Source organism: Atractosteus spatula, chromosome 8 (genome assembly GCF_055471065.1).
Source record: "Atractosteus spatula isolate fAtrSpa1 chromosome 8, fAtrSpa1.hap1, whole genome shotgun sequence".
NCBI classification, from domain to species: domain Eukaryota; kingdom Metazoa; phylum Chordata; class Actinopteri; order Semionotiformes; family Lepisosteidae; genus Atractosteus; species Atractosteus spatula.
Genome location: NC_142713.1, coordinates 35281385 through 35301383, shown reverse-complemented (window position 1 = coordinate 35301383; position 19999 = coordinate 35281385). Strand labels below are relative to the sequence as shown.

The window sequence follows — 19999 nt, the reverse complement described above, 5'->3', positions numbered from 1 at the left end:
ATCGCTCGTTGGAAGCAGGACGTGACGACAATCTAAGGCCAATTCGTGTGGATGCTGCGAGGGTAAACAAATTATATGATTTAGAGCAGCGCGAGATAACGTTTTATGTTGTTGTAATTGAATTGCAGGTGATCGCTCAAACTAAAGTATAAACGTTAAATGAAACTGGTAAGTAGGTTGTTTTATATTTATTTATGAATTAGTTTTGTATATGAACAGCGAAATGTTTTGTAGAGATGAAGTCAATATAGATTATCGGTGTTGTTGAAAGAAACTGAAGACAATGCTTTATCCTCTCTTAATAGCAAATATGCTGAACCTAATGTAGGAAGCTCACCACAGTTAAATTAAAAACGGTGTTTCTTGGTTTCCCGATTGCAGATTTTTTGGGTCACCTGGTAATGTGTTCATCGCAATTTATTTGTGTCCATCTTTTTCTTTTGCATATATTCGCCCTCCTTTGACCTCAATATTCAACGTTTAATAAATAATTCCTCAGGCTTACATGGCGGTTTTCTGGACACTCCACTCAACGCGCTTTACAAGCGCTGCAATATGCAGCATCTGCCTGGATTCTTTACAAACTTGTAATCTGCTAGCTAGTGCACAGAAAACGCGTCCGCTTGGCAACTGTAGTATTACCGTCTATTATGAAGCCGCTGAAAGCATGCAAATCTTGTGTACTGAAGAACAACTTTAAATTCTGCGTATCACTGCCGGCTGGAGTTCGTGGCGACAAACATTAAAAATCTTTCGTCACCGTTCGTAAAAAGTCGATGTCTCGATTGGGCTTGCAGTCTGGTGTAAGTTCCTCCTCCAGTCTTGGGTGAATATACTTGGTGTCACCCTTCAAATCTGCAGCGGGAAAGTGGCTGTGAACCGTGGCATTACCACAACGCGATAGTTAATTCATTTGGCCAGTTTTGTTTGTGTAAGTCAGTGCTATATAGTCCTATCATCTACAAACGTTTGACTCACCCAAGAGAAAAATACAAATGTTCATTAAATGTTGTCATTTGCTACCCTGTTACACAGTTAGGATACCGAACAAAAAAAAAACCCAAACAAGTTTCTGAAGACGCTGCATGTGTTAGCAGTCCTGAAGAGTCCCTTTGATCCGGGAACCTCCCCACCCCTTTCTATAAAATGTTATATTTATCACATTTATAATGGGGATACAGATTTAACTATTAGATAGATGTCCTTAAGATGTTGTATAGCTGTTACAATGCAATTAAAATAATGGTCAATTGTGTACTTGTAGTTGAAATTCAGAAATTATGGTGACCTATAGTACAACTAACCAGAGCTGAAAAACCTTTTTTTAAATGATCATCTCTAAAACGGGGATATAACTATTCATTTTTTTGTACTTTTATCAAAAGTCAAAACTCCAGCTTCCCCACAACCTTGACTTGGATAAAGCAGTAAAAAGATGAATGAAATCTTAGTAGCTGAGAGCCATATTGGTTTAATATTTTGACGTGACAAGATTTCTCTTTTATTCAGAGGTGCCTGTGTGCTTTTTGTCAATTTATTACAATAATTTTCTTCTCGCAGACCTTGAGTTTTAAGGAGGGGAACCTTGCTGAAAATTTCAGTTCCTGTATCCCATAACAGTAAGTCACATTTGTTCTTTTTTTTGTGTGTCATTTTTAGATTGTCCTTTTGAAGATGTAGTCTTGCAGTTATAGAATACTATAGCAACATGTTTTTCAACTTTTCATCTCATGTATGAAGTTGTGCAATCTGCAGTCATTAAAAGTATAAATTAGGCCATTTTAAAATTTTTATTTTTATATTTTTTATAATATACATTTTTTTAAATCTTACACGAAGTACTGCTATTTACACTTTTCAGTTTAGAAAACTGCTATCACTGTACTTGACAGTTTTCACTTGAGTTTTCAGAAGCCATTATTTGTCTCCGTTTCTCCTTTTGCTCAGGTGATTTCTTTGAGCTTAGGGATCTCTTGCTTTTATTTATTTATATTTATTTTGAATCTTTTACAATAAGGTCATTCTGGGCCAAAGTGCAGCACTCAACATCAACATTTTTTCACTTAAACATTTAACTGCTGCAGTTTCAAAACCAAAGAGGCTTTGTGTACTTAAAGCATGTGCTAAATGAATACCAATTTGGCAGTCTTGTGAAACATCCAAAATGTGTATGTGATGAAATTAATGTGCACTTAAAAAAACAACCTTAAAGACTTTAATTTGTTAATGTTAATAAAAGTATATTCACATTATGAAAAATATAATAATTAACACCTCACAAATGCAGGAAAAGCAAGAAAATGTTGCTTAATTGAGATGTATTGAACTAAAAGCCACAAGGTATTTAATTACAAATTCACTCAGGCCTTTTGGCCATATAAATCAGACTAAATTGGCTTGATTGTTAATGGATCAATTAGTTCTTCTTTTGGATTTTATGGTCCGTGTTCGAAGCATACATTTTTAAAAAGGAATGGATGGTCCAGTTTCTCTTCACATGCTTCAGTTTTAGTGTGGTGAAAGTAGTTTTAAAAATCCCCACAAAGTTTCCTGAGTTTCTTTATGTCCTTTGATCTTCTTTAGTTTTTGGCTATGAAGTCAATAAAGCAAAAGACACACAATTACCTTGATACTTCAAGAATACTCAGGACCTCGGTTTTATGCCTCACCTAAAAGACGGCGCCTTTTTATAGCAGTGTCCCTGTCACTATACTGGGGCATTAGGACCCCACAGATCGCAGGGTGACCACCCCCTACTGGCCCCACTAACAGCACTTCCAGCAGTAACCTTATTTTTTCTCAGGAGGTCTCCCATCTAGGTACTGACCAGGCTCACACCTGCTGAGCTTCAGTGGGTTGTCAGTTGTGAGTTGCAGGGTGATATGGCTGCTGGCCATATTATGTAACAGGTGTTTATCTCATCACACAGAATGGGAAGTTCCTCCATGTGTGCTTTTCAATTGTTGGGGAACTTGAGAGATGATTTTATTCTCTTATGATGGATACATCCTTGCAACATGACTTCAGTGGAAATAATATTTCGGGTGTTGAGCAAATGCATGCCAGCATTATGCAAGACAAAAATAAATGTGTTAAAATGTCAGTGCACTTAAAGAGGTAAACATGCAAGTGGTATTTTCTGGTATTTGGGACTATTTCATTGTTTCCTTTGGATATATCCTACCAATTATGGGTCTAATAGGGTTAAAGTAATGTCTTTCCAGTTGCTATAAGCCTTATTTACATTATTTCTAATGGGAAAAATTCCCCACTGTACATAGTTTTGTTGTAAATCCAGACTTTTTTTTTGCTTGTCTTGGGCTGGACTGCTGTAACAAATCAATTTCCCTTCGTGATCAATAAAGTCTTATCTATCTTTGCAGTGCACGTCACATGACTTACAGTGGGGACTCTATAAATTATACATATAGTAATGTGGAGAATAATTGCAAATAGCAATAGCAAAAAGCAAAGGAAATGTTGCCCAATCTTTTGGAGGGAGGGTTTCATAGAGTTATTTGACAGCACTTCACCACATATTATATAAAGTTGCTGTTTACCTTCTCCATCTGCAATATTGTATTCGTATGTTCAAGAAACAGCCACTTAATGTTCTATATGATTTTTAGATCTTTCCATCACGATCCATCTCTTCATATTTACTGCATCTTTCTGAATCCAGTTTTCTGCTTCTTAAGATCTCAGACCTTTGTGGATTTAGTATGAAATGTCAACATTTGACTAAATGTGATTATCTACCTGGAAATCGGGATTAAAAAAACAAGATGGGTATGTTTTGACCTGATTGTCTGTATAAAAAGTGCGTTGAACATGTAAACTGTATTTATAAAATGAATAATTAAAGAGGCTTAACTTTTATGATTAGCACTTCAGTTGTGCAGATTAACTTATTCAACAGTTATTTTCTGATCAAAATGTTAAAGCACGCCCAACAGGATAACTACCATTACAGGTTGAAAAACACTTCTGTAGGTTGTTGGTGGCAAGACATTTATCTTGTGTGGGAGCTGACAGCTTTGCTTGCAGTTAGGACTTTTGTCACAGTGGAATGGAAAAAAAATCGAACTGATTATTCTGATACCTCTGGTTGTTAAAACCAGCAGCCATATCACCCTGCAACTCACAACTGGCAACCCACTGAAGTTAAGCAAGTGTGAGCCTGGTCAGTACCTGGATGAGAGACCTCCTGGGAAAAACTAAGGTTGCTGCTGAAAGAGGTGTTAGTGGGGCCAGCAGGGGGTGCTCACCCTGCGGACCATGTGGGTCCTAATGCCCCAGTATAGTGACGGGGACACTATACTGTAAACAGGTGCCGTCCTTCGGATGAGATGTAAAACCGAGGTCCTGACTCTCTGTGGCCATTAAAAATCCCAGGGCGTTTCCCGAAAAGACTAGGGGTGTAACTTCCCATTGGCCCTTACTAATCAATAATCCCCATCTATGAATTGGCTTTATTACTCTGCTCTTCTCCCCACTGATAGCTGATGTGTGGTGAGCATTCTGGCGCTCTATGGCTGCCGTCGCATCATCCAGGTGGATGCTGCACATTGGTGGTGGTGGAGGGGATCCCCATTACCTGTAAAGTGCTTTGAGTGGAGTGTCCAGAAAAGCGCTATATAAGTGTAACCAATTATTATTATTATTATAATAATAAGCACCTGAACAAGGCTCCACAGCCAAAACGTTGTGTTCTCTTTCTTCTTTTTTTCAACATGGAATAAACCTATTACTTGTTCCTTATTATTATTATGTTATATATGTGAAATTTCCATTTCCATTTGTGATTTGTGTGGTTTACAAATTGTGACCCATACAATTAATGGTCAAAAGGCATTTAATAGATGGATACTATAGTGTATTAGCAGTTTTCTAGCTATTATTGGTTCTTGTTTCTAGTAGTATTTAATGTTTAAAAATAGATTTATGTTCAGTAGAATATGCTGCATTTTTTCCTTCATGTGGCCCACTACCAAGTTGGAAACCTTGAAAGTGCTGTTTGCAAAATAGCAAAATACATACTTTGGTCATGATTAGTTTTTTGCTCTTTAGAAATCACTCAGGAGTGACATCAATTGTTGTTGCACCCTTGGGAAAGTAATTATTGGTTTAGAAGAGTGGCCTGTTTTGTGCAGTGAGACTTTTAATAGTGTAGGCAGTTTTCTAACAGTTATGTACAGGGATGTATAGACTATAAGACACTCTCTTGGGAATGTTGGAATAGGAATGCTTGTGGTAAACTCCCCTAGGAGAAAACAACTCCAGTTACAGCCACTTTATGATGGATTAAACCCAGAGATGCATAAGGTATATTGTAACAAACTACTTTTGCAACAGTTAGAAAATTGAGAGAAAACTAGGACAGCATGTACTAGTTAATGCATACTGCCCCACTAAAACTGTTAAGAAATATTATTTGTATGCTTTAGTAGCAGTTTTTGTTGTCACACTGTAAGGGGAAAATAATTGTCCACTTTTGAAGTTTTTGTCTTTGGAAATGTGTGATACCATTTGGTCGTTTGGAGCTTTGAATTCTAACAGTAAGTTGATGGGACTGGATGTTTTAACCAGTAGAGTTCTCTTTTTATAGTTTACGTCCAAATGAACCTTGAATTTAGGCTGTGTAATTGTCAGCTATTGGGTGAGAGTGTAATTCAATTGGTCTAGTGTTGTTAAACTCAGATGGAGTCTGTGAATCCACAAGCTTACCCACACCATACCATGTGGAATTCATTTGGGATGGTCATTTTATCCCAGCAAGTGTTAGTCTAGTTTTGAAGAGTTGTGGTGTTTCCTAAACATTTTGGGAGAATGGCAGTGATTTGCATAAGCATAAAATAATAATACAAAATTTAATTGAAAAAGAGGCAGAGACTTTCTTTTTCCAAGCTTTAAAGAAATGACTGCCAGTTTTTTCTTTGCGAAAGATTTGCAAAATACACAATTGCAAGAAATATTAGCAAGATATTTGTGAATTTGTAGTCATCTGCCAAAGGTTGGAATCACAGATGACAGTCAGTGATGTGTGTGCCCTAAACATATTGTAAATAATATACTGTATAATAAAGAATTATATGCAAAACAGATAGTTGTAGAATGTTCATAATCATTATCTTCCACAGAGCAAGCTTGGGAGTAGCCATCTGTTATTTAGCTTACACTTGTGCTTTAATGAAGATGTTATTGCATGCACAATCCATATTAAAGAGGAGGTAATTGATAAAAGATTTACTACTGCAGTCTTCTCCCTTGGGGAAAAATTGAACAGTTTGAACAGTGAAAACATTTACTATAAAAAAATAACTGGGTTTTGGTCTAATGAAATGATGCTGTTTAAGTCGGACACTCTGTGCTTGATTTGTGAACCTCTCGCTTTTAAACTGGGACCTCTCAGCACCACAGCTCCTTGTGACATGAAAAAATTAACATGCTCATTTAAAAAATCCTTATCAATAGGCTTGAACTCTAAAAAATAAACATGCATCATCATGATTGGCTGCACTGCTGATGCACGGCAGACTCTATGTTTTAACCTTGCACTATGACTTTCTCTGCTCCTGATGCATAAAAGCAACAAAAGGCTTTCTTATTAAAGCTGTAGAACATGCTATAACCAAGACTTATTAAAACCACATCTAATATTTTGGGAAAGAAGAAAGGAACAGTTCAGTGTCGATTATAAACGATCAATCTGAACAAACATCCATTGTAGTCAGACTTTTTCACACAGTTTTGCTTTGAGCTCAGAGTTGAGATTGACGTTGGATGGATTTTACATTGTGATGGTGCATGCTCAAACAGCAACTCATTTGCTCAGAAATGATAAGAAAAATGTTGAGACCATATGCTCCTAAAATCTGACTAACGCTAGATAACACTAGTAGTTTAAAGAACAAAAGGGCCTTTATTGTGTTATACGTCTGCTCATGTCTTTTTTAAACCAAAAATGAGTTTAAATCGTGGTTGAACATGTAACATTTTAACTGCACTGGGTCACATTACATATACAAAAAAGGCTACTGGGAGATCATAGTCATATTTTGAAACCTTACCGATGATGGGTCCACCAGAGTAGAAGATTTTAAAAAATGGATACTAGCATATAATAATAATAATAATAATAATAATAATAATAATAATTAATAATTAATTGCTTACACTTATATATCACTGGACACTCCACTCAAAGCGCTTTACAAGTAATGGGGACTCCCCTCCACCACCACCAATGTGCAGCCCCACCAGCCATAGTGCGCCAGAATGCTCAGCACACATCAGCTATCAGTGGAGAGGAGAACAGAATGATGAAGCCAATTGATACTAGATGGGGATTATTAGGAGGCCATGATTGGTAAAGGCCCAGAGGAAATTTGGCCAGGATGCTGCGGTAACATCCCTACTATTTTCAAGAAACACCTTCGCACCTTAATGGCTGTGGAGAGTCAGGATCGTAGATGGGGATTATTAGGAGGCCATGATTAATAACAGCCATTTGGAAATTTGAAATTACGAATAAAAATGTTTTTTTGTTAGCAGGTTATTGAATGTGGTTGTTAGTGAATGCGTTGTATATCAAAATAATGTACTTTAGTCACAATTACATTCTGTGGTACCTGTGTTGTCTTGTGGTTTAAAAATTTAGCACTTCAGACACTGGTCAACATTTCCAGGTAAATTAGGATTCTATAGCATTCCAAGGTTATAGTAAAATACAGAAGATATGTTTGATTACATAACTCCAAATATGAAAGAGGAGTAGAAAAGATGCGCTATTTTAATGGTAAGATAGTCAGTGGAGATGCATTGGATCTCTTTATACTTTAGCTGGGAGTAAATTTGTGGTTCAGTCTTTGGATATATAATTATGTAGAAAAAATACATACCAGAGATACTAATTTAGTTTAAAAAAAGATAATTTAAGTTAATATTGTAATAAATTCAGGTCAGAGATATTAAATGAAAATTAGGAGTGCTAATATGCAGAGTTTTGTTTCAACTGTGGACAAAAGCTTTGCACAGTATGATATTGTGTACTACACTGAAGTATTTGAAAATAGTTATACCTTTCTCTTTTACTTTGTGCAGTCTTTAAGTTTTGCTTTTAACATTTTATAAAACTGTGTCTTTTATATATATATAAATCCATATTTATATTTTAGCCCCCAACATTTTATCAGTACAGTAATTGCTCATTTCTTTAAAAAAACAATAGTGGTTAACGTTATCTTGCACAACTTATTTTAGGATACTCTAAAGAGCATGCAGGGTCTTTTGATTGAAATACAAGTTTTATAGTAAGGTGTCTACTAGCCTTCAATAGAAACCCTCTTAATTGCAAGACAATCAACAGCAGAAGTAACAGAAAAACTCCAGTTTTCACAATGATTATCATGAAAATTGCAAGCTGTTTTGTAGCAGGTGTACAAACTAGTCATAGGTCAATTCACTGTGAAATTCACAGGCTAGTAGCATGTGAAGCTGCTGCTGGAAGCAGTATAAGCCATACATCTGTAATGCATACTTTGCTCCAGATTCCAAATGCTTTCTAGTGGGATTCTGTCTCAAATCTCTTAGATGCTTCATATGATCGCAGTCATCCCACATATGTTCAGTGGAGCTTAAGTCATCCTTGACATAAATGTCACATTCTCATCCTGCAAGAAAGTCACTGTTACACAAGTCGCATGAGGTCTTGTGTTGCCCTGCTAAAATTTTGTCATGTTTGGATGAGCTCTCAGAAAGAGCAGTAAGTCAAATTATCTTGACTTGGGGCTGTCATCAATCATACTTGGACCTCCCCTTTAATCTTGGCAGGATGTCATGGTGTCCTTGGTCGCCAGGGTAGATGTAAATGTAGCTTTGAGATAGTTTTGGCTTCTGATATCTTTCTAGTCTTTTAAAGGGACAAAGATGAAAAGGTCTGTGTAATGGTCACGGGGAGAGGTAAAATGCTCAACTATTGTCTTGGAGGTCTCTTAAAACCTTGCAGCTCTGACATGATCCCAGAAGCTGCTGGCCAGTTTTACCAGCTTAAAATGTTTGTATTTTATGTCCTGTGCTGGTATATCATTATTTTTAAATGGTCTCTCTGATTTCTTACCATGCTTTTTTTTTGTAGTGGCATACAGAAGAGAGAGAGGAGACATGAGGAGCGAGTATGACAGAGCCCAAAGAGACCGTTATATACATGGGAAAATGGTGGGTATTTTCTCCAGATTGGCATTCCCCTTTATCATTAGTTTTTTGTTGGTCAATTTAACGTTTTTTCTTTTGCTGCAGTACAGGTGAAACCCCATATATGTGTGTTTATTGCATTACTGTTAAGACTGAAAGCCACATAGTGTTTATAATCTTTGTTCCATTAAACTGTAGACAATTACAACCTTTCTGAACAAATGCTGTTCTTCAAAGAACAAGTAACGTGTCTTTTTGTTATTAATTTGAACAGATTTAATATTGCTTTTGGCAAAGGGGGTTATTTTAACTTGCTGGTATCTGTTCATATCTGTTTTCTCCATTCATTGGAGGTTTAATTTCACACCTCTCTACACCTATCCTGACTTCACACCTCTTGATTGGCCTCTCTTTCTGTCCCCTGCTCCTGCCTCTCGCTCCTCCTCTCTCCCAACCTTTGTTCTCCCGCTACATTACCTTTGCCTACTGCCCTGTCTCTCTCACACCTGAAGAAGGCTCCACGGCCTTTCTTTCTTATTTTTCTCAGCATGGAATAAACCTATTACTTGTTCCTTTGCAGCCTACGCATGCTGATGCAGATACCCAGCTGATCTGTTCATATATTATAAATGAAAATCAATGTTCTTTCCCATGCTGAAATATATACAATTTTTATGTTTGACAGTGTGATTACAATTACACAGAAATATAGCCTTAATAATATTATGTAAGGGTATCATTTGTATATGACATTACATTTATATATATATATTACATCAGACATTTATATTAAACTATATCCATGTGGCATAGTGGTTAGCAGTGCTGCCTTGCAGCACTTTGGTCTTGGGTTCTGGTTTAGACCTGGGTTGATGCTGTACTTATGTGTTGTTTGTATGTCTACCTTATGTTCGTGTGAGTCTCTTCTGGAAGCTCTCATTTTCTCACACAGTCTAAAGACATACTGTCAGATTAGTTGGCTTCTGGGAAAGCTGGCCCAAGTGTAAGTGTGTGCATGACTGTGTGTACCCTGCGATTGACTGATGTTCCATCCTGTCTTGTGTCCATTGCTTGCCTTGATAGGCTCCAGTTCCACCGCGACCCTGAATTGAGTAAGCAGTTATGGATGGACTCTTAATAGTTGAGAGCAATATTGGTTTCATATTTTGATGTCTCAGCATTTCTTTATTTGCCTCCACTGCTGGCCCAGGGGCAATTTTCTTTCTTGAGACTGCCCCCCTCAACCATTGCTGGGTGTCAACATCCTCCCAAATGGCCATGACATTCTCCTCTAGAATCGTCTGATGCAATCCAGAATTCATGGTTGTGTCAATGATGGCAAAGCCGATCATGTCCTGAGGCAGCAAAGCAGCCCCAATCCGTCACACTCCCACCCCCATGCTTGACAGCTGGGATGTTGTGGTTTCTTCTGTTTGAAAGCAGTGTTTATTTTTTTGCCAAGTATAATGTTTCTCATTAAGGCCGAAGAATTCTACCTTTGACTTGTTTGTGCAGAGAAAGATCATCTGTGTGTTCTGGCTAACAACAGAGGGGCAGTAATATTCTTTTTGGAGAGATGTGATGTTGTCCTTGCTATTCTTTTAAGAATGGAGGTCTTGTTCAATCATTTTGTTATAATTGAGTAATAAACAGTCGCATTAGGCAAGGCAGGGGTAGCCTGCAGTTCCTTGGCTGTTGCTCTGGGATTCTTTGTAACTTCCCTTCTGTTCTTTTCTTGGAGTGCCCCAAATTCTTAGAAATGTTTTTGTAACCTTTCTGGACTGATGGGCATCATGTAACTCTTTTCTGACATCCTCTGTGATTTCCTTTGATCTTATCCTGACTTGTTTCCACGCACCTGTATGGTGATAACCCAACTCACAACATTAATGATTTTTTTGTATGGTGGGGCTGTAATTGAGGTTCACTTACTTTTTCGCATTCCTTGTATCTTAATAACTCATTGTTTAATTTGTACATCGCTTTGTTTCAAGAGACATGGAATTCCTTATTGGACATTTAAATGTCTTGAATCAAAATCATCCAATCCATCTTGGTGAAATTATAAAATTGAAGACTGAACATCTCATGGTTTTGGAGAAACAAAAACTTCCATCTCTAGTGGTGGTTGTCTGTAATGCTAAACAGTATCTCCCAACAACATAATGCAAAACAGTTCCATTTATTTTTGAATAATGTGCTCCACCATTCAAATGTCACACATCAAAGGGTTTTTCTATAATCAAATAATTCTTCCCACAGTTATTTCCCATTACAAAATAGTTTTTGAAATAATGCTGTGGGGCTGTTTTTTTAGGTGATAAATGTCTAAGAGGAAAAAACGGTAAAATGATTGAGCACTTTACCTTATGTATTTTCTGTGAGTGCATCTCTTAGTATCTGACCATCACTGATGCTTTCCTATGAGTCCCCGTTTATCCAGTCAGCTTCCACTGTACAGTCTGAGCACTACAATAATACCAATTAATTTAGTCTGCCAGCAGCGCTATCATTTTCACAGCAGAGGTGCTGCATAATTATGCTTGCTATGATTAAGGTTTCCATTATTTGCGATGGGCTGTATTACTCAGTCATCCGTGCTATTCTTTGGTTAATGCATCTGATCTTGAATGACATGAGCAGAAATTCAAGGACAGCCAAGTGTGCTACAGCTGGTGATCCTGTAAAGCGGTTTTCCTGAGGGAGTGATGCATGCAGCAAATAGAAACAAGAGATCAGAATGAAAAGCTTCTAGCACAGCAGCATGGTCTGTTGTTCAGGCAGCAAAGAGCATACAAAACTGAAGACATATAGTTCTTGCTCGAGTGCTGATGCTCCACAGTACGAAGAAATGTCTTCTAAGCCTGACACAGGGAAATAAAAGAAAATTATATAGAGAAGAGAACGTCATTATTTTTCAATTAAGAAAATGTTCATTCCGCCTTAAACCTAGCAAATTCTGGTTTTACTGTTGTGGGTAAAACTACCCTGAATTTTGAGTAAACTGAAATTTGTGATTTAAGCTTTCCTGCGCAGTATCTCAGATTTTTATTTAAGGTAAGCGATTGCTCAACCATTATAACTCCTCTAGGAACAGATAATTATGTCTCTGCTTTTTAGAAGTGCTAACTTACACTATGCAAATTTAAAAAAAAAGTTTGTGAGAATTACTAAAGTTACATCTGTTATTATTTATAAATGTTTTGTGTGTTATTCTGGACTTCTTCCATTATAGAACTCATTGATTATGCTTTTATTGTGGTAGTCACTAGCATAAATGACCAGTTCCATGAACGCTGGAGCCTCTCTAAACAAAGTCACTTTAAAATGCAAATCTTATAAAAGCATAGCACCACCCTTCTACCAATATACAAATGATTTGTCTTGTGTTTCACTGTTACAATGTTTTTGTTTATATTAGAGCAGGGTGTGTGTATTCCATTGGCATTTGACCTCAAATGTCATTGTATTTGCATGCCTGACTCTATATGTGGTATAAGGTTCTGTTCTTTATTTGTTGTAGGGACCATATCAAGGGGTAAACTTTGCTCCGAGGAAGACCTTTTTTGAAAGACCGGTTGAAGGCTTCAGTCGAGAATTTGATTACGCAGATCCTCGGATTTATCATGATGAAGGCCCCCGAAATTATCATGCTGAAGTGCCAAGAAACTATTATGCTGACAGCATCAACTTTGGAAATGAACGTAGAAATGGACCTCTGTTACGCAGGGTATGTATCTCCTTGCACTAATAGTGTTACACAAAGAGGCTGCTGTTTATACAACTGTCGAACTCGGTTTCGGATCTATGATCCTTAGTGACAGAAAATGACATTAACAGGTGATGCAAGACAATGCTTCTAGTGTTCATTCAGTTTGGCGGGGAAGAAACTGATGGAAAGACAAAATGCTATATTAAATAGTTTTGGAATAGGTGGGGAAGAAGTGTTACTATAAGGACGTAAGATAAACATCTCAAGGACGTCATGGTAATATACAATTTTTACTGAGGGAAATGAGGGATGTTATTTATAGACCACTTGCAAAACGGTTTCAACAGGCACTCTAGTAAGGGGTTATACCTCTTGCCTGGAAAACTTCTAATGTAGCATTCATCCACAGAAAGGATAACAAACTCAATCCAAGTAATTATAGACCATAAGTCTTTCTTCTGTTACATATAAGGTTATGGAGATAAAAACTGAACTAAAACAGCATTTATACTCGTAGGAATCTACAGGATAGTCACCATAGACTTAGAAAAGGTAGGTGGTGAAGTGATGATAATGGGTAAAGAGTGTATGTGATGATATATGACTGAATTTTCAGAAGGCTTTTAATAAAGGTACAAACAAAAGATTATTTTTATATTGATGGCAGTATTAATCTATGGTAATGTGCGTTTAGACTGAGAGTGGTTAATGGTTAATGGATAGAAAACAGTACAGATAAGGGCTGAATGCTTAAATAGGGTGACAATTAATAGACTACCAGAGAGATCTGTCAGTACTGGTCAATACTGGGAGATCTTGTATTAATTAAAAGAAGCCATTATATCAACTTCATTAACATGGCTGTGCAGTTTTGTTAAAAGTTTGATATCTAATTTATTTTTTTGTTTTATATGCTTTTTTACCTTGAATTTACTCTATTACAATAACTTGTAGATGGTTTTGAAAACTGATGGGCAGCAACTGTAAAGCAGAAGAAAATCAGTTGCACCAAGCTCAGGAAAGTTAGATGATAAAATCTTATTATTTGTGCTCATTAAAAATGTTTATTGATGTCTCAGCTTTGTTAGCTCTAGCCACATTGTTCCCTTTCTTCATTACACACTTTCTAGGCATATAATACTTCCTTTCAGAAGCTTCTTTACATACTATAAAATACAGTTTTGTATTATGCGTAACAAAGGTATTCTTGATAGACTTTTGGGTGCTGATTTGAATAAACATAATGCTAAACTGAAGAAAAGAGCAGAGCAAAAAGTTTTCCTTATTCACAAAATTAGGACTCTGTTTAATCCAAGTACTTTTAGGAACTCATCCATCTCCTCATTATCCAGGCTATTTTAATGAAGCACAAGAAGCTTTTATTTATCTTGGTTGATTGCATTCTTTCAGGAGGAGTCTATTCATGAACAATGTACAATCTTTTTACTTTTAGTGTCACATCTGCAGCAGAGCAGCTTTTGAAAGCTCAGAATTGGGGTTGGTGCACTGCATAATTTCTTTCACCTGAAACGCTTTTCAGTTATCAAACAAAACAAGACAGCCGTTGAGGCTGGTTTGGTAGGTGATGGTTAAGGAGTACATCTGAGTGTAATGGAAGCTTTATAGAAAATGTTAGCTTTCATTTCAATGACCAAGACCACACATTCTGTGTGGATAAGTGAACAGTTTCCTTGGTCATTTCAGTATCAAATGAATGACAGAGGATTGCAGGTGAAATGCCAGCTGTAGTTTAGCTTTTAATTCTTTTGTGCATAAATTGGGATTATATTCCTAGTACAGAGATATTCATGTTCAAATGTTTTACAGCGTAAGAAAACGTGCTTGTATTCTATATCCCACTGAAAAGTGTTATTAAGCTGAGCATGTCTTCAACAGTGTTTTTATTAAAAGAACATCCACCATTTAATTGCCAAAAGTATTTCTATCCTGGAATGACCACCGAAAAAATGAAATAATCCTATTAAGTTTATTAAGAATTCTTTCCCAGTGATAAAGTAGGACTTGTTATGCTGTGTTCCTAAATTTACGGAATCTGTCTGCTGATCTACAGATAGTCAAACTTTAAATATTTGCTGAATGCTAGAGTATGAACTTTGTCTTTTACATGAACTTGGCAAAAATATATAGATACTTCAAATTGCAGTTGGTCAACATAAAACATTGTGTTTGTGCAGGACCACTACTGGACAAAATAGCTGCTATTCCCAGAAGAGACTTTGAACATGACAATTGAAACTTTACTTTTCATTCACCCCTCTTAAGTTTGACATTACTAAAATAATTGCTGTTTATTTGTAAACTTGAGACAATGTTTATCATCTTATCTGACATGTTTACACTATGAGAACTGAATGTCAAAAAAGAAAATTAGTATACAGATACTTGTAGTGTATTAGCATAGCATGCAAATGAAGACAGTTTTACTAGAAGGTAGGGCTGGGCAATAAAATGATTTGAGATCACTCTGGCAAGTTTGTTCTAGTTCTTTTGTTTTAAGACAAAATATTTTTATATGTAAAAAAACAACAACAAAAAACAATAGAAAGGTAACACAGAAAGTAATGGTTTTAAGGTTTTATAAAAGACCCCTGAAACTCTTGCTATGTTAGCTTTAGATTTGTATTAATGTATTAATTCCACATAAGAATTAATATGCAGTCTATTCTCATGATTGAATTTGACATGCAAGGAATTATTCTGGAATCATGAATAATGAAAGCTAGAATATACTGTATACTTTTGTATATCCATCCACCTAATTTCTAACCCCTTCATTCAGATCAGGGTTTGTCACAGCAAGCACAGCAAGATGCACCCTGGAAGGATAGCAAACCATCGCAGGGCAGATGCACAGACACGCATACACACTCACGACAGGGCCAGTTTTCCCAGACGCCAGGTAGCCTACCAGTCTGTTTTTGGACTGTGGGAAGAAGCTGTAGCACCTGGTGAAAACCCATGTGGACACAGGGCGAACATACAAACTCCACGCCAATGACACTCCTAGTCTGGAATTGAACCCAGGGCCCCAGCACTGTGGGGCAGCAATGTTAACCACTGTTCCACAGTGCTGCCCTACTTTTGTACTTCTAAAGCTTAAAATGATTTTAATTTGTGTTCTTAAAATCAGCATTTTGCATTTCTTTTAGTTTACTTTGGATTTTTCTTCTTTATAAATAATAGTATAACTCACAAAGTAAGACTTGTAAAATATTGCAAATTAATGCAGTGGTGTCTCATGTTCAGGCTATAAATATTTTTTTGGAAATAGGTTTTTCTGCGCTTCCTAATAGGAGAAATGTAGCAAGTTAGCATGACATACAGGGTGAATGTCTTGTACCTTTTTGTCAAAACACAGTCTGGAAGCACTTGATGCAGCCCCTAATATTTTCCTCAGTCTGCAAATTCAAGCATTTTGTTATTATTTTCAACATTCTTATTTTAACAGTTCTGTGTTATAAGAACTTTGTTATAACCAGTAAAAAATGTATTCTCATTGTGAGTTTGAAAACTAAAAGTGGCATAGTGAGATGTTATTTTCTGATTCTTACTCATACTAACAACTGAGTAAACTGTGAAATTCTGATGGTATTCTTCATGTTTCTGTTTTGTTCTTTAAGTAGAAGAGCATCTTGACTATAGACCTGTGGTAATTCTATTAATGCAAGTTCACTAATTCACAAGCGGTTTTGATGATCTTACAATTAATTCAGAAGAAGTGCTTGCAATATCTTTTATAGTTTGTGAAAATATGATGTTTGTGTTCTTTGCTCTTTAGAAACTCGCAACTTTAAACTAGAAACTTTAGCTTTGGCAAAATTATTTTTCCTTCAGAACCTTTGAAGTTTTAATGAGACATTATTTGGTCTGTTCTGTTCCGTTTACTCTTGTCAATACAGGTATGTCAGGGTGCTTCAGCAAGATTTACTGTGAGAAGCTAAATACATTTCAGGTGTGTTTTTGTCCATAATTCTCAAACTAAAAATAAAGACAATGCAGGTATTGTATTGTTGGAGGCAAGGTGTTTATTGTATTTTACATGTTTTCTAAATTAAAAATATATGTATCTTTAAGTTTGCAACTGCACTCTTTGTTGCCAAAACGAAAACACCAGGAAGCTCATTTGTCCTGTTGTAGCACCTTATCATGGCACTGTAGTAATGTTTGATAGCTTTCTGGAGAGATCTGTTTTGGGAATAAAGGAAGATGCACATTACCGCATGTGTGTAGACCACAGAAGCAGTTATAGAGCATAGAATTTCATTATGATGTTTTTCATAGGTGTGTATTAAATTTCAGTGATTCCAAGTGCCACACTGTGGAAATTTTCATTAAAATCTGTTGTTTACTTTCAGCTTTCTGTTGTCCACTGTATAGTCACAGGAATTCTACAATTTTATTTAAGTGATTTTAGGTTTTCTACACTAATGTGTATGGTCAGCTCATCCACCACTGTCCAGCCTTGCTGTCATACTTTCATACACTATGTTGTGTGTGTATCATAATGCCGAAATTGATGTAATTTTCTTCCTCTCTCAGGAAATATATAGTTACAAATGAAAACTAAAGGGAGAGAGAGAGATCCATTTTATAGTTTATAGTATCTATACAGTAAAATGTTACTGGATTTTTTTTCAAATTTTCCTTTGATGCCCCCTAGTGTTCATGCTAAGACATTATTTGGATTTTATATTTTTTGGAGTTGTGAAGACAACCATACAATATTTTGAAATATATTATTTTTTGTTATATTTTAAACATATTTAAAAGTCTCTCTTTATAATGCCTTACGTTCTGCTGTTGCTCTGTTATCTGTTTCTCAGGCCTTTAGAATTAGTGGAATGTCTTTGTACAATTTGTATACTTATGAATCTGGTTAGATTATTTTTTTAGAAACTCTAGACTCTATTTGCAATGCTTGGAATTATGTATTCTTCTAACTTTTAATCCTATTGATTTGTATAATAACTTTTTTAATGTTTTTTTTTATAATTAAAACACACTGAATAGCAGCCCTGCCTTCCGCCCTATACTTATGCCAGAAGTATAGGGCGGAAGGCAAGGCTGCTATTCAGTGTGTTTTAATAAGGGCTGCAGTAACCCAGGGTCTGGGTTACTGCAGCCCTTACAAGGAAGAGGGGGCTTTCTGATAATGGGTTGAGGAGTAGCATCAGATAAAGTGATTGAGTTTGTGGATAGGTACAAGTAAAGGTTAATTTCATGATGAAAAGTAGAACATCTAAAAAAAACAACATTACAGCTGTTAAGCCTTCAGGTGTTAGGCTGAGAGAAAGAGGAATGTATGTCTATATAAATTACAGGCGAACAAAGGGCCGTGGAAGGGAGAATCGCCATAGAACAGGTGAGAAAGAGTGTCCAAATGAATGGAGATCCGGGGGAGAGGAGTTAAATTTGCAAACAAATAGAGAGACCCTAAAAAGAAATTCTGGATTTTTTTCCGCATTGGGATCAACAGACCTCTGTGAACAGGTATTTTTACCGATCTCCATTTGTTTGGGGGTACTCTTTCTTCTTCCTCTTTAGTACTGCTATTGTTATATCTCTGCAACATTTCTCTCAAGCATGTGAATATGCAGGTACTGCTCTAGCAATGTATTACTATTAATTATAATAATAATAATAATAATAATAATGAACAATAATAATGTTCTCCACTCAAAGTGCTTTACGGGTAATGGTACAAGTCTCCTCTACCACCACCAATGTGTAGCACTAATCCGGATGACTGGATGTACGTACATTGAGCTGCAATCCTTATACTATCCAGAATTAAGACACTTTTAGCAGTTGATGGAGATGCTGCTTAGAGAAAAGTTTTTGTTATATTTTAATTGAATCAATTATCAGGGCAAATTCAAAGTACACCACAAATTGCAAAAGAATAGTTGGTGTGACAAGATTCCATAGTGAAAATGTTCTTTATTTCTCAATTCTTTTTGCTAATAAAAGTGTAATTAACCTCCATTGGTTCTTTTTGTTTCCCAAATTTCTAGTAAAAATCTAATCTAGAATTACTGTTTTTTTAATATATATATATACATGTTCTATATTCCACTAGGGGGCAAACATGCAGTGTTCTGCTAGTGCATTGCTTACATTAACAATTGCTTATCCAAGTCCTTGAAAAGCCGCTAGTGCTGCTTCTAGTAGCTTGGCTTTGTATGTTTCAGTTGCCGTTGTAGCTGTTGTGTTCTCTTTCTTCTTTTTTTCAGCATGGAATAAACCTATTACTTGTTCCTTTACATATTCTTGTTCTGTTTACAGTAATTCTCATATATATAATGAAAACAGTAGAGTCTAGAGAAATAATTTCAATTTACAATAATTACAATTACAGTTAAAATATACCTTATAATAGCACAGAAGACAGTACACGTAAATGTATAATAAAATCTAAAATACGTATTTTACCAGATGTGAAAACAGGAATCTGAGGGACATCTTGTTAACCTCTGTAATAATTAACTTAGGACAAGTGATTATTAGTTTTAGTCTGTTGGGTTGTAGTTGGTAATCCTTAGTTTATGAAACCTGTAAAATATTTAATTGACTTATACGTAATTGATTTTTTTGTTCAGTAATTGTGATTCAGAACTGAACTGACAGTTGATGCTGATCCCCTTACAGAGTGTAGCAATTGACTCTATTTTGGCAAACTGTACTTTCATTTTGGTTTGGTAAATCTTTGTTCATCTTCGCATCAGTATTGTAATACAGACTTTTCAGCAAAAGAAAACATATAGGTAGACATGTTTTTAGCACAGTATTGGAGCAAAAACCTTGGAAAAGTAAACAAATATTAATAAAATAGCACCACTCAACAACACAGATTATTTCACAGTATACATCACATACTCGTACATACAGTGTGTCTCAGAGGCATGTGTTCTACAGATGCAGAAACCCAGAGTGCTAACCCTAAATAAAAGAATGACTCAGGACTAAATCCCCTAAAAATGAATGGGAATCGATCCCCCTATTCTAAAAATGCCTCACCTACTAGGAGAAAACATTTTGAGTGTAAGGATTTCACAGTAAAGGAAATAAACATTT

At 36.1% G+C, this 19999-nt stretch overlaps 1 protein-coding gene across 3 annotated transcripts in view; it reads left to right on the top strand.

Moving 5' to 3' along the window:
* Positions 1-14: 14 nt before the first annotated feature.
* LOC148829506 (periphilin-1-like) overlaps positions 15-19999 on the top strand; it is a 96131-nt gene continuing 76146 nt past the window's right edge. For 2 of the 3 annotated variants that reach the window (XM_088923236.1, XM_088923235.1), the window contains exons 1-4: positions 24-168; positions 1561-1619; positions 9137-9216; positions 12716-12922. In XM_088923236.1, coding sequence (XP_088779362.1) covers position 1619; positions 9137-9216; positions 12716-12922 — 288 coding nt within the window. In that variant the 5' untranslated portion in view covers positions 24-168; positions 1561-1618. Of the gene's footprint in view, positions 169-1560; positions 1620-9136; positions 9217-12715; positions 12923-19999 lie in introns of all 3 variants that reach the window. The other variant, XM_088923234.1, reaches the window with a different exon arrangement.